This window comes from Micropterus salmoides, unplaced genomic scaffold (assembly GCF_014851395.1).
Source record: "Micropterus salmoides isolate LMB-PRFRI ecotype aquatic unplaced genomic scaffold, ASM1485139v1 Ms_hic_scaffold_6, whole genome shotgun sequence".
Taxonomy (NCBI): domain Eukaryota; kingdom Metazoa; phylum Chordata; class Actinopteri; order Centrarchiformes; family Centrarchidae; genus Micropterus; species Micropterus salmoides.
Genome location: NW_024044348.1, coordinates 37,370,545 through 37,386,278, shown reverse-complemented (window position 1 = coordinate 37,386,278; position 15,734 = coordinate 37,370,545). Strand labels below are relative to the sequence as shown.

The window sequence follows — 15,734 nt, the reverse complement described above, 5'->3', positions numbered from 1 at the left end:
CTAAGCACTTGTGAGAAGTTGAATTGTTGCTGCAATTCTCTTACAGATGTGTATTTTTCAAAATGTCTTCTTACAATCCTGACAACTTTTAATAAGCAAATAATCAGTCACAAGCAGAATAGCTTCAAACGTTTGTTTTATTTGTAATTCATAAGCAGAGGTATATTAAAAACACCCTGAGAGAGGATGGATAAAGAGATTTTATTCCAATCCAGAGAAATTGACTCTCCAAGCAGGATATTTTACACAGTTTATGAAAGCAGAGGAAAGTTGATGTAGATGTCAGTCTGTTGTACAAAACATTATTTGAGTTCAGTACTGAGTGAGGTTTCTATGGTTACTGTGCAATGATTTGTGTTAGGTTTTATTGATTCGACTATACACTGATTTTTAGGATAAACACTGAGAAGATAGTAAAGGTGTGTTGCTCAATTTGGCACAGTCACACAGAAAGTTTAACATCCATTATTGACAGTTTTTCCAATAAGGTAAACAAATATGTTCTAAAGGACTCTGGCTGTGTTTGGCTGGCCTGACCACCCTGAAAAGTCCATGTGTAACCCTAACTCAGTCTTTATAACACACCTCTGCTCTGAGTTCCTTTTTGATGTAGTTCAGCAACGCAGCAGTGACCTGCTGATGGAGAGTGGTGTTGCCCATCACGAGGGATACGAGCTGGGCCGCGTCCGTCCAGATTAGGTTGCCTAAGACGGCCACAATGTCATTATAGAGCTTCTTTCGCTCGGTAGGGGGCAACTTCTTCAGGATCTGAGGCAGAGGCCTGAACTGACCGCTGGTCATCCAGAAGCCCAACAGACCACCTACTACTCCACCTGATACAGACACAGAGAGGGTGGAGGGGTAGAGTTACTGTGTGAGTATAAATTGAATATAAGCATGTACTAGTATGAAGTAAATCTGAAGCAACGACAACTGAAAACAATTCAAGGATAAAGGATAAGTCTGGTGATGACTGATATTTTTCATCCCATGAAAAAGACCCAAACCAACAATAATTTGATCCTACTGACATGTAGTATGGCCGATGATGTTTAGAGAGCTGACATCAAAACAAAGAAAAGTCAAGTATAATTCCATTATTCCATGCAGAGTACAATCTAATACATGTTGTCTCAGCCAGTAACAGGTTGTTTTACGAGGAACTGTTATTAATGAATAAAACAAACATAAATTGGGTTCTGCTGTAGATTTCAGAAGGTGACTGGTGTTTAAGGGAGAGTGGGGTACAGTTTGTCAGAAGTGACGTCATTCAGCTGCATTATTCTCTACAGTCTAACACTATATATTTAACTCTGGCCAGTAGGGATGCACCGAATCACCAAGAAGGCCCAGCAGAGGATGTACTTCCTGCGGCAGCTGAAGAAGTTCAGCCTGCCAAAGACAATGATAGTGCACCTACACCACCATCATTGAGTCCATCCTCACCCCCTCCATCACCATCTGGTACGCTGCAGCCACTTCCAGGGACAAGGGCAGGCTGCAGCGCATCATTCGCTCTGCAGAGAAGGTGATTGGCTGCAATCTTCCACCACTTCAGGACCTGCGTGCCTCCAGGACTCTGAGGCGAGCAGGAAAGATTGCAGCTGACTCCTCCCACCCCGGACACAAACTGTTTCAGACTCTCCCCTCTGGCAGGAGGCTGCGGTCCATCAGGACCAAAACCTCTCGCCACAAAAACAGCTTCTTCCCGTCTGCAGCTAGCCTCATTAACAAGGCCCGGGTCCCCCACTGACACTCCCCCCTTTCAAATAATACAAACGTCTCTGCACATGTAAATACTATTTCATTTCATTTATCATGCACGAACCTGCCACATCACACATATTTATTGTTGATTGTTAATCTTTGTTGTTCTATATTTTTATATAGTCAATTTATATTTATGTACACAATATTCTCTTTCGTCGCAACACAAACTGGAGTAATGCATATGTAAATATCTGCCACGTTGTTCTTTTTCTCCAATTAGTTGTATTCTTTTTCCCTATTCTTTTTATTATTCTTATATAACTTGCATTGTCTATTCCATATTTATATTTTTCTACATATATTTATGTCAACTGTATGTTTGTCTACGTGTCGCACCTTATCACCAAAGCAAATACCTTGTTTGTGTAAAACATTACTTGGCAATGAAGTTCCTTCTGATTCTGGATGAGTGAAAAAATTTTACCAAACAATGTGGAAGCATTTTAAAGTGTCTGAGAAAGACGCAAAAATGGCCGTTTGCAGACACTGTTCTGCTGAAATGTCTCCTAGCACATCCACTCCATCTGTGGCTGACTTCTTAGAAAAGGCAACAAACGGTCTGACCCTCTTTGAATGTTTCTGTCACTCGTTCTGAGAATGCAATTAATAAAGCCACACCTAAACTTGAAGAGCACAGGTATGCAAGCCTTTATGGTAAATCCAGTGAAACCAGAGCGAGCTGACAGGCAGGTTAGCGTTAGAAACTGTCAGTTTCGCTCTTTACAAAGACAAGTGCTGCAGGATGAGACATCTACCTGAAGAGAGGCGGTGAAGTCTTCTTGTTACGCAATACCAGAACCACATACAACATTATTTATCAAACAGGGTCGGACTTGATGAATTTAGTGCGAGGATACACATGTGACAACGTCTGGTTTTCAAAATAAGGTGCCTTTACAGTATGGAAATAAGATTAATTGGATTATATTCACATGAAGTATAAAATATACATAAATATTACATGTGACCATTAAAAGTAAATGGACACAAGTAATTAACTTTACTGGACCCTCAGGCCCACCCACCAAAGTCTCTCCACATCCTGTGGGAAACACTGAGTAAAAAGCACATTTTGACTACTTAATTTATGCAATGGTGAAAACATTGGCAAAAAATGTGAAAAACCTTGTTCGGTATTCAGGAAAGTTTTTCATTATATTCGGCTTCAGCCAAGAATTTTCATTGCGGTGCATCCCTATTGGCCAATGGTTTTAGATTGGATCTGCTGTCATTCGGGATGATGTATCGGCCTCGTGAGTGCAGGTATCGGTCGATGCAGATTATCTCAAATGTCAGATATCGGCCTGATTGATCAATCTTTCACTTTTAACAACTAGCTGATCTATCTTATTCCTAACGTTTCACAGCCCCACTGTTCTCTAAAAGCTATCAGAAACATCATGAGACACACCATAACACTGGGTGACATGTTCCTGTATTACCACTTTATTTTTTTCCATACACCACTGCCCCAAACACTCCCTTGAGCACCTTCTGTGTATTAATCCACCAGTGTAAATCCTCCCCAACAAATGTATTCTAAGTAATGTTTAAAGGCCAGTTAGGTCAGAAAGTATTCAGAAACAAACTAAAACATTGTTGACCTATTCAACATGACGTGATTTTACATATCAGAAGTTGAAGATGCCATGATCAATATTTTCAACATTTTTATATTAATGGATCAAATGACTACATGTAATGTGAGGTGTCGCCTCCTCTCCTCTCAGGAGTTAGAGGAGACAAAAGCAGCTAAAAGGAGAGTGAATATTGGACTTCAAAGATCTGTCTGCTGCCCAGAAACACGACTTCAAATAAATGCTAATGTTCAACTGTGCCTGCTAGCTGTGTCAATGTTGTGCATAAAGTTTGTTGTTCTGCCCCCAAGTGGCCAAAAAATCTGGTTTTATTGAAATGTTTAAGTTTTGGAGAGAAATTTAGGTTGTATTTGTCTTTTTAGAAGTGAGGCTATGTCTGGTATTCTCAGTCACACAGTGATTAAAAAACACAAGTTCACAGATCCCGTGGTAACATCTCCAAACTGATAGTCGTGTACGACCAAAGGTAAAACTCCCAAAGATTTTGAATTTGACATGATATAAAACAGCAAACAGCAGATCAAAGCCAATAAATAATCTAGCAGTGAATAAGGAGGAAGAGGTGGTGGGTAAGTATTGTAACAAAGCATCGGTCACGCTTTAAATAACTCCTTTTGTGTTATTCCATCTCCAAAAATGTCTCATCTATGAATGACAGCCTAGTAGAAGTTTTGAATTTTCCTCCAAGGTATGAGATCCTACAAATCTCACAATCCCAAAGGCCCCAGTCAGTGTGGGCTACAGAGGTCAGGATCAGTTGTTGTCTTACCAACAGCAATCCCCAGAGGTCCCATGAGCAGCGCGCCTAGCATGGCTGTTCCTCCTGCCACCAGGGCTCCTTTGGTGGAGTTTTTCACCGCGACCTTGATCTGATCGTGAGCTGATATTTCACAGCACAGATGCACGACATCATCCATTCTTGGAGCCATCCCTGCATTCAGACACTGGCAAGAGGACAATCAACACTGCTGTGTTACCTAAAAAATAACAAAGACACATCCTTAGACTGACCTCTTCCCCAGTACTAATCAGCACGCAGTGTGTAGCTATCCACTTCACTATGGCATTTGATCGCTTGTCTCGGTTTATCTACTTCTCCCACACGCTGCATCCAGCGTAGTCTGCCGAAGCCTCCCTCCCCTCTGCTTGTTTGGGTGGGTGATTTGCAGGCTGATCAACATCCCACCCCACCTGTAACTTGGTTTGACTGTATGTGTATTCAGAGCCAGTGAGCAACTGACTTTCAAAATAATAATAATAATAAAAACTGCGTTAATGTGAGATAAAATAATTGTCAGCGTTAAAGTGTCTCTTCTGAGACAACAGAGAGTGGCCTCAAGAAATGAGGTTTCTTTAGGTTGGGGAGAGCGGGGTAAGTTATCTCGTGTGTAAGTTGTCACACTGCTCATAACTCCAACACTAGAGGCTCTATGTCAAAAATCAAATAGCCATTTTTTGTGACTTCTTTTTCTATGTTCAACTTCCTGTTCACATGTGGTCAAGGTCATTCTAATCAGAGGTGAGCACAATTTTATTATTTTTTTGCTTCAAAGGTAAAACATTTGCACTTAACACTTTATGTATTCCAACCTTATTAGGTATGAATGTTCAAAATGATAACTTTGCACAAAGTAGAGGAGACAATAACGTGTCTTTTGATACTTCAGCTGAAGTGCTATGTTAAGTTAACTTTGAGATTTAGCCAACATTAGCACACATGTCAGTTTGGGGCAAGTTGTCACATGTGATTACTTGCCCCAGTACAAATAAACACATAGAACATGCTCAAAAAACTATGTGAAATTGTGTAATTACCTCTGACACAAGTATTAAATGATACTGTAAATAGAATATTACACACTGTAACTGGACAAGACTGAATTCATGACAGAGTATATACGGTCTTATATCGTAGGCATGTAGTCTGTTAGTAGATACAAACACACAGACACACACACACACTACATGAACCAGTTATTAATTTAGTTAGGCAACAAGGGTAGCAGACAAATAAGCTTGTAATTAATTTGTAATTGTGTTTTTGAAGGAAGGAAGAAAATTTTCAACAGAATGACTAGGAAATGACACCGCCTGACATAATGTTAAAAGCAGCAGGCACATGTCTGATTAGTCAGATACAGATGTACGTCGTACAAAAATGCACATTGTTGCATTAGCGTGTTTAAACACCACATCTGTTTAGTTAAGAAGTTACACATTTAAGCAAGTTATCTGCAGCATTACATTCAATTACCATAGATCCATTTGTCCTCCAGAGAACATTTGATTTTAAAGTTCAAAGAAAGAGGTTGTCCCACTTAATGTGTGCTCTGCCAACATTTTTGTTTTGAATTAAATTATTTCTTTTCCAAATTCTCTAGGCTTGATTGTTGATTGATTTTACTTTTTGTTCTGGTTACAATTTGAAATTGAAATCAATATTCACAATTAAGTGTTCTAACTGTTTGATAATCCAGTGTGACAACTTAACCTGCCGATGGGGGAAATTGTCACAAGTGCACACTCTCTATTCAACAGTCTACAGCTCCATAATGAGATAAGATATGAAGATGTAATGAATACAAAACTTCTGCCCAAGACTTCATTCTTTCATTTGGTATGACATTTGTACCATTGTGATGTATGGTGCTCAGTAAATATTAGATGGTGTGAAAAGTGTGACAACATACCCCGCTCTCCCCTATATTTATTAAGAAATTGTATTTACTTAATTAGTCAGTAAAACCATATGTTACTGTGACTTGGCCACTGACAGACAACATGGAAAATGTAAGCCAAGAGTGTGAAACACTGTCACTGAATCTGCACCAGTCCTTAATAAACCACACATTAGATAAAGCCCCCGCGACCCTTTACGCAGGATAAGCGGTTGACGATGGATGGATGGACGGATGGACATTAAAATAAAGCTTATACAAACCTTGACAAGAGAAACACATTAATGCTCTCTGTGATTATGGACCCTTACCAAAACTGCCCGCCAACAATAATATCTGGCCCACGGTTAGATTTTTTCTTTGATAGTGGCAAAAAATATAAATAAATAAATGCTTTGATAGCGCTGCTGAAATATATCTCAGTCATGGCAGCAACAGTTACTCACATTATCACTTCCTTTTTATTAGTTTCACCTACAAAATAAAATTCGGAGTTGAACTGAGCTTTACTAAAATTCTGAAAAACATTAAAAGAGTTGTCATTCCCCTAAATGTCCTCTGCCCGGAGATACTGGGGAATTGCAAAAGCGTCCGTAGGTTGATGGATGCGGATCAAACACCAAAACTGTCCATGGAAGGGGGACCCGCGGCTAGGGCACAGGCCTTAGGTAATAAAAACATGATGGTTTATGTCTTTATACAACACTGAAAACATATTCATGGATCTTATATTGCATTTCTGTTGATGACAGCCTATTGCCGACCCCTGTTGTATGTTATCTGAGAAAATATTGACTTGGCTTTAAGCAGTGGATGGAGCTTATTTCTCTGCATTTGTCTGCAAAACGTATTTAATTATTTTTTTATGTCCAGCTTTTGAATGTCTGCTGAAAGTCACCAGTTAAAAGGGCCACTCATTAAACACATGTATAGACTCATCTTGGTTGATAGGTTACTGTAATTATAAACAAATTTGCAATTAAACAAATTACCATCCAAGCTGATACAAGTCCTATGCTCTTATTTATTTAGCTTCTTTAAAGGAACTGGAACTTGGTTTCACTTTTACTTGTATTAAAATGATGTAATGCTTTTACCCGGTTTCTGAATGGAGTTTGGTGGGACAGGTTTGTCAGTGAACTTGGGGGTCCAGCACTGGTCTAATAAACTACTTTAAGTCTATGGGTTTTTTCAAATAAGAGACATAATGACAGTGAAGACAGTAGGTTTAATCAACGATGGTTTGATTTAAATTCAACACAATTCCACTAAGTTTCATATCTATTTTAATAGCGAACAAAGTGTGACTTCAAGCGCCAAGTGATCCGTCTTGTCTCCCTTTAAGTTGAGGCAAGAGATAGAAGGCAGCGGTCACGAGCCTATCGTCGATAATTAACTTTTTTTCATTAAAAATCCTTTCAGTGTTAACTTACCTTCAGTTCTGGTCCTGTCCCGGATGCCTAGTTTGTGCTGCACACATTCGCCTCTTCCCAAAACATATGGGTGTTTCTCAAAAGCAAGAATGCAAAGAATGGACTTGTGTTCTTGGGGGGAACGTTCTTGCTAGTCCTTCTTGGAAGAATGAACTTGTCACGAGCACACAAAAAACGCTGCTGGCGGTTTGAGACGATGCGTTCTTGCTGTATTGCGCAACACCCCCAGCACAGAGGCCGCCTGCATTTCTCTGATTATTATAACAGCCAGGCTTCATCCCGCAAAACAAAAAGCTCAGAATCGGGTTTATTGTAGGTTTTAACTTACCAAGATATATTTGCACATAAAAAAAATTATAGAAAATAAAAGCAAATACTGTGACCACAACTCTACTGTAGGCTACACTAACAATGTAATATCTAATATAATAATAAATAATGTTAATAATAAAGCAAAGACAGTCCCCTTTCATACTATTTCTGATCATTTTCCCCAAAGTTTCACAAGACCAGATTTATTTGCACATCACCATTTTTCTGTACATCATCAAGATGCCTCTTGATTTAAGTTAAAACCTTACACAATTACTCAGAATGTACAGACAGAATAACAGCGGTACGAAGGTGAAAACTATGATACAGCTGTGGGTCTTTCCTCTGCTGTGTTGGCTGCAGTGGTCTGCGTGTCTGAGGGCTCTGTGAGCGGATCTGGCCACAGATTTTGGTGTTACACCGGCTCGTCAGCTTCCCCAGCTGACGGCTGCAGAGCGTCGCAACTGATTGAGCACATTTTAGATTCGCCATCATTTTTACTAAAACTGCCAATATTCGACATCGAAACAGTTGATTTATTGCCTCAAACCGTCTCAGAAATGGATTTAGTGATGAAATAACACAGGAAAATAGTACAAAACGAGTTGTTGGCTGCTTCTTTCAGCCCCTCGCTTGAATGCCGAAATTAATGCTGGGATATCTCTGCCGTCAAGTTCACACAAGTTACCAACCGATGCATCCTCGGTAAATGAAAAAACTAAATTAAAACTGAACTCATGGTTAATGAGAGATAATTTTATACATGGTAGGGTCCTTTTATCCAAAGCAGAGGGGATATCTAGATCTGTTTATGTGGCTTTATCACTTAGCGTCCCAACCAATGTTATTAAGGAGCTAGATAAAATACTTTAGGATTATATCTGGAGAAAAAAAAGCCCCATTATCTAAGAAAAGAAGTTATTAGAGGTAGTTTAAAACAAGGCGGTCTGGAGGTTGTGGATTTCAGTATATTGAATAATACCTTTAAAGTTAAATGGATAATAGAATTTCTGAAGAATCCCCAAAGTATCTGGAATGCTTTTCCTGCATACATGTTTAAATCTACTGGTGGTATAGATTTCTTTTTAAAATGTAACTTTTCTGTTGACACAATCCCGATTAGATTAACCAACTTCCGCAAGCAGGCCCTTTTAGCCTGGACACTAGTATACAAGCATAACTTCAGTCCTCATAGATACTTTATTTGGAATAATAACACCCGCTTCGAATGTTATCACTCAATTGAACGGGCGTTATCAGTGGTTATCAGCCCTATAGATATGGGTCAGAAGGGCCCTACTGCATTTTAACTGTGATTAATTAGCCAATACGCGAAAGTAATACAGAAAAAAATAGTTTTAAGGTTGTGTGACATGAGTGTTGACAAGAAATAACCGTTTTGCTATTGCGTTTGCTTTACATTATTAGCATGTATGCTTTCGTTAGCATTACTAATTATTAGCATGTTTTACGTGACAGCTTTGAACTGGTAAATTAAATTAGCTTCAACGTTAGCCTGTAAAAATGACATTTTCCACACTAAGATTGTAAATTAGACATGTTGCATAGCTTATAATCTGTATCTGCTCTTCACTGAAGCTATTTCACGCTCATATTGAGTAAAATATTCAAACCCAAACTTTATGGCTGCGCCGGTAGCATTAACGTTAACGTTAGGCTACATGCAATGGAGAAGTCCAGAGAATCATTTTAAATAACGTTACATGTAACTAATTCAACCTGACATGTTTGGTCTCTTTGAAAACCTTGGGATCTTGACTAGAACGTAAAATAAGTTCACGAGGAGCAAGCTCAGTCGGCTGCACCTGTCACCTGTGAGTGTTAGAAGCTTACAATCATATTGACATTCATACAAAAGAGGAACCGTGTCAATTTATTAGAAATACCTTAGCTCGTATGTGGTGATATTAGGGCTGTGGTGTCTCAGTTGTATATTTGTAAGTGAGCAGTGAGGTAGGCTAACATGCATTGCTGTCCTCAACATAGAACTTGAAAATAAAACCCAAAGCCACAGGTGTGTGTGTGTAATATTTCTTTAGGCCCACCTAATTTTTTACGTCTCCTTTTACAGCATCACTTACCAGTTGTGTCTTGTGTGGTAAGTTTGTCATGCAACTATCCAAATTAGGTTTTGGGCCAAGCTGCATAGAGAGAGTGAGAATTTATTAAACTATCTGTCTAACATGTGCATAAATAGAGGAACAAAATACATATCCCTCATCTGCATCCCATGTTCACTGATGTGTTTCTGTCTTTTAGGCTGTGATAAGAAGTATGGTGTTCACTTTTCCAATAACTGCCAAATATTTTGATTTCAGAAATCAGCGTCAAGATTAAGGTGGTGAGGAAGTGTATCGCTGGGCGTCCAAAGGTTTCTTACCTTAGTCAAGGTATGAAACCAGCAACAGCCGACAAGCCCCACACAGTCTTTTCCATCCCTCTGCTAGAGCTTTTTGTTTGTCTGTCACTGGAGTGGTTTCTGATGAAGGTTTTTGCAACACCCTGCGCTGGAAAAACAACCTCACACTTGCAGAGGTAAGTCTGAAGTCCTGTCTGTGAAGTGAACAACACTGACAAGTCCAAATGGATGTGAAAATTACACCCTTCCATAATTGTGCTCATCATTAATTATCACAACAAAATGTAAACATTGAAGATGAACATGGAACCATATTGAATTATACAGTTGCATGCAAAAAACCTCTGTGTAAACCACCTTCACCTTGGCCTTATGTAGGAGATCTGAGTATATGAAAGAATAATGTTTTCTCTTACTGCTGCTTATTCCGTAGGTTAATACACTCTACAGAGCCCTGGTGGGAGAGTCAATATCCCAGTTTAGGCATCACCACTTCCGACAAAGAAGTTTGGTAGATGTTTGCCCACAGTTTGATGATGGGACCACATGCCCAGCATGTCCAAAGGTTGGTTCTAGTTTCAGGCCACTTCCTGTTTGATTAACCATAATTGCAGTATCCATGAACTGATTGGATACTGCATTGAATTGATAAATGCAAAATCAGTTAATTCTTGTATAAAGTATTATAATAAAATAGTAAGTGTATCAACCTAGTGCTCTGCATTTCTGAAGGCTGTTTGAGGATGAATGTGGGACCTTGTGTATCTTTCAGCATTTGTTTTAAGAATTTGTCAATCAATTATTTATTCCATGGGTGTTTCTGACCTAAACTCTTTTTTTTGTAGTACCAGATACAAAACCAGGATTACTGTGTTTATTTTCCAGGCGGATGGAGATATGAAAGTGACATTGGATGCCAACTTTGGCCTTGTGAGGAAGCAAAGCTCTGGGACAAGTGTGGTTGAGCCGTTGCATGGAACCCACATGTTTGTTGATGAAAAGGATGTAGAGGAATACCTGCTATCACATCATGACAGCTCAAAGCCTCATGAGATTAGTCGCAGTTGAGTCCATAAAATGTTAGATTTACCTCCTAGAAAAAGACCATTACTCTTCCCATAAATGTAATTTCCTTAAATATTTAGGACTGTAGTAACTTCAAGGCTGGCAAGATCATTTTAAAGAGTAGTTGGAGTATTTCAAATGATAATGGAGATTGTTTGGATATTTGTTTCACTTTTCCTCAGTATAGTGTTTCATCATTCACATGTTGTGTGTTGTAATAGATTAGCCTGTCCCCTGTGTGTCATCGATGAGCTTCTTCGAAGATGTGAGAAGAAGCACATCCACCTGCGGGTTGTCTATGACATTGCCTGTGTTGTTGCTTCCCATTTGCATGTGAGTAAATCTTTAAACTCGTGTGTAAAAGTGAATTATTGTTTTGATAAAAAACATTGACACATTAACTCAAAATGATGCCATACTGTGTTCAATCAGAAATCAGGGGAGGGCATAGCACTCTCTTGGCCGTACCAGCATTTCACATTTATGGACACAAATTGCCATGCCAGGTAATTTCATTGAGTTTATAGAGACATCAGGACTGTGTCAGATATCATTCACTGTCTGCCTCCATTTTCCTGTCTATCCACTGCACTGCTGAAATTAAGTAGAAATGCCTAGAAGTAATCGTAAAGCTTTTCCCGCTTGGTGTGTGTTCAAGTCTTTTTCAGTGATGCGCTGTTTAGGACACAATGGAGACTGCATATAGTGGTCACGTCTGTCCGGGTCAAATTGATTACTATAAGCAGATGATTGTTATAACCAAAGTTTGTTTCTCATGCAGGTTACCATCTAATTGGCATTTGTGTATTTATGGATTATTACATGGATATAAATGAATGAAATGGACAGTTTCGCTATTTACAGATTTAAAAGATAAAATAACATAAGCTGAGCAAAGGCCCTCTCCTGCTCCAAGCCCTGTCTGAAGGGTCAGGGTGAAAGCATTACACTCCACTCACGTAACATACCGCAGGCCGAGCTACTGCTGTGATAGAGTGGGGAAAATAATTGTGCACCGTCCCAAAATGCGAGCAGAGCAGGAATGGAAGGGCCAAATAACTCACTGAGCCTCAGCAGGAAAATATCACATGATGCTTGACTGCGCACAGCAAGCATATGTTCACACACAGCCTAACTGAACACTGTAAGCAGACTATTTGATTATTCTAAATTATTATTATAAAAATAAATATATAGGATGGATTCTGTCCTGAGCTTTTGGATCCATTTAAATAGATGATCACTGCAACTGTTTCCAATTTAGTAGGATAATGTGCAACGTCAGTGTATGTGATATTGTATGACTTTGCTGTAATCGCAGATCAAGTACAACACCAGACGGCTTGATGGTTTTGGGCTCACGGCTTTGGACGGGGAAGGAATGGAAAGGCTGTGGTCTTTCCTCCAAGACTTGCCAGAGTCACAAAGGAGATGACTCCCTCGCACCGCCTGGACCTGTTGACTGATGCCCTTCTGCTTTATGGACGGAGGAAATCAACTGACCCAGGTTTGTCTACTGCTGTATAACAAAATTCTGTCCTGGTGGTTTAAGCTGATGACACACAAATTGGTCAGCAGAAGTAAACAAAACTGTCTTTACAGAGGTGCAGCTCCTGCAAAAATTAGACAAGGAAGAGAAAATATCAATCCTCGCTCAAGAAGACATCTCATCTGTCATCAGAGAAGCACCAGGTAAGTCATGCACATGCAGGTAACAATAGGTGTGAACAGGAAACTTTAGATTCCATTTACAAGCGCCCTTTGCACAGAGTATGTAGCATTGACACTTGTTTATTTTCTGTTATTTTTATTGTCTAGTGTTAGTCTCAGAGCGAGACATGGAGAGATGGAAGAAAAGGGAGCTGGAGCTAGCCCAAGAAAAACCAAAGTCAACTGAAGTGAATGCTTGAATGTCTTGGAATATTGTAAAAAGGTAACACATATAATTAACAAAGATATTGCAAATACGTTAATATGTACTTTTCCATGTACAGTAGAGTATCCTGTAAACTATGTTGGTGAAGAACATGAAATGATGCACTTTATTAGAAGTAGCTGTAGTAATGTCATTATCTGTTCTCCAGGCACTGTCTGTAGATGGAAAAGGGACTATATCACTAAGCTGATTCAGTTCTACATGTTCAAGTAAGCGTTCAAGTTGTTTATGTAAGACTATATGGGAATTACACCCATCTTTGAGTGCCTTACTGATGTGCTTAAACATGGAAGCCTTGGTGTGATTACATAGCTATGAGCGAGACAATAACACCGTCTTGTTTTCTAGGAAACTGTCACAATGCAGTAATTAAATATGGTGTGATTAATAATCAATTACCACCAAGCTCCCCCTGTAATGTACAAAGTTTGGTCAGGTGTACCACAGGAATGTTTTCTGGTTGGTAATTACTGATGTGTTGTGCTATACATTTTATAATATATAGATCTGGGACTCGTGAGTCACACATGGAGGATGAAAAAGAGCAAGTAAGCAGTATCAGTCTGTTACTGTTCTCTGATTAAGTGCCTAATTAACAGTCATTTTTACTCTCTGACCATTTTAGAATTGAGAACTCTCTGCTAAACATTGAGAAAAAAACACAGCATACGGAGAAGATGGCAAGAATCTGATTTAATCTTCCAGTCTACCCTTAAAGAAGTTGACTGTGATGTCAGAGGCCAACTGATCTGGAAGGCTAGAACTGAATCAAAGGAGAGAGCCGTCCTCCTCCATCTGAAGAGAAAATATCCAGGTAAAGTGCTGTGGATAAGTAGATAAATAAAAAAAAATAAGATCCAACTCTGTAAAGGACCATAATAATGAAGGCGTTTGTTTGCATGTCTATTTTATAACTTTACTTTATGGGCAGGGCATTGCCATTAGACTGTCCAAGCAGGTTGCCAACTCCAACAAGAGACTGAGACAGGCAATAAAAGAGTACAACAGCATTCAGTGGCCACCACAGATCAGCATCTGCAGCTGTATCATACAAATAAATAGTTAAAAAATCATACATTGTGATTTCTGGATTTTTTTTTTAGATCATGTCTCTCACAGTGGACATGCACCTACGATGACAATTTCAGACCCCTCCATGATTTCTAAGTGGGAGAACTTGCAAAATAGCAGGGTGTTCAAATACTTATTTTCCTCACTGTAGGTTCTGTGTGTGTCTTCATTGTAAGTGGTCACAATCCAATTAAGGCTGTGTTGCTGATCACTTTATTAGTGTAACTGCAACAGAGTCCATGTTTGTTTTTCATGAGCTGTGAACTGTCCTGCCAATTTAAACAAAAAATGGTTTAAACTTGCTGTTTTGGACAATAAACACTGTTTTTGTAGAAGCTGCTGTCTAAGTAACTTTCTACAGCCTAGTAATACTCAAGGTGTAGTCAGCTTTGGTGTTATGAACTTTACAGTTAACACTAACCATTTTATTGTTTTTGTAAAACATGCTTTTGTAAAAAGGACACCTTTGTAAAACATATTTAAATGAAGGTTACTTCCACAATACACTCAATATAAGTCGAAACGGAGAATACAGGTATACTGACTCTACAATAGCATTCCCACAATGAGTTACAGGTGTGTTTTCAGCCATTGTCAGAACAGTTATTCACAGCACACTTGAGAAGTAAATAAAAAAGTAACTTATTAATATATGACCTATACAATCATTTTACAGTCATAATCAGCCTGACAGTGGTCCTCGTACGTTCTTACTAAAGGTGTTTTTGGCATGAAATGCTCCCTGATCAAGGCCGATGTAGGTGAGCAACTTTTTTTCCTCTTCCCATTGGCTGCTTAGGGTATCAGGCCTTGACGTCATGCGGAAGCTGTAAAACAAGGGATGAGACTGCAAAGCTGTAAATGTTCATTGTCACTATGCAGTATTTTAAGATAGTATCGGCATTAAGATGCGTTTTGCGTATTAAGTATTTTTAGTCTTTAATCAGAGAATGTATATTGTATTTAGTTTTATCTTTAGTTCGTTGCTATGGTGGTTGCTATTGACGCTGCTATCGCTGAAAGCCGAAACCACGTCGCTTGCATGACGTAGCCCGCCCGGAAGTATTTTCTTCACTGTCAACCTAAGATATATTTTAATGATATCTTTAGCATTTCTTAACAGAAGAACAGGAACTTCATAACTCAACAATAGTTTAGAGTTTCATGTTAAGGCTTTCACTTTTTTTGGTAGTGGAAGGTTACGGAAGTGCTTTATTTTGTGGGCGGAGTTTGCCTTTTGGACTCCTGTTTCTGCTAAAATATGTGAAATAAACCAAGATAATTACTTTTTCTTAACATGGATTATCTACATTCAGTGTAAGTAGTAGTTCGGCTGTACTAGATATTTTATATATTCAGTAGGTATATGTTTTTACAACCCTATATTACAACCCTAACTTTGCACACAGGAAAAACTACAACTGTGGTGCTGATTTGACTCAAACTGCATGGCGTGGCTATAGAGAATTGTAGTTTCTAAAACGTATTAAC

General features: G+C 39.0%; 1 protein-coding gene across 2 annotated transcripts; it reads right to left on the bottom strand.

Moving 5' to 3' along the window:
- Nucleotides 1-119: 119 nt before the first annotated feature.
- On the bottom strand, nt 120-7,665 carry LOC119889772 (protein C19orf12 homolog). Of its 2 annotated transcripts, none has more exons than XM_038700583.1 (3): nt 7,480-7,665; nt 4,138-4,312; nt 120-833 (listed from the first exon to the last, which is right to left on the bottom strand). In XM_038700583.1, the coding sequence occupies exons 2-3, from the start codon at nt 4,295-4,297 to the stop codon at nt 568-570; spliced, it is 426 nt and encodes a 141-aa protein (XP_038556511.1). In that variant the 5' UTR covers nt 4,298-4,312; nt 7,480-7,665; the 3' UTR covers nt 120-567. The 2 variants fall into 2 exon arrangements, with proteins under 2 accessions (XP_038556511.1, XP_038556510.1); XM_038700582.1 differs by having other exon boundaries at nt 4,138-4,345; nt 7,480-7,658.
- Between the last annotated feature and the right edge of the window lie 8,069 nt (nt 7,666-15,734).

What these genes read in the sequence shown, in the direction of transcription:
- LOC119889772 (XM_038700583.1), bottom strand. Translation starts at nt 4,297, where the DNA reads ATGGCTCCAAGAATGGATGATGTCGTGCATCTGTGCTGTGAAATATCA. An exon ending in ACCTCTGGGGATTGCTGTTG is followed by an intron (nt 834 to 4,137) that starts GTAAGACAACAA and finishes TGTCTGTATCAG; the next exon opens with GTGGAGTAGTAGGTGGTCTG.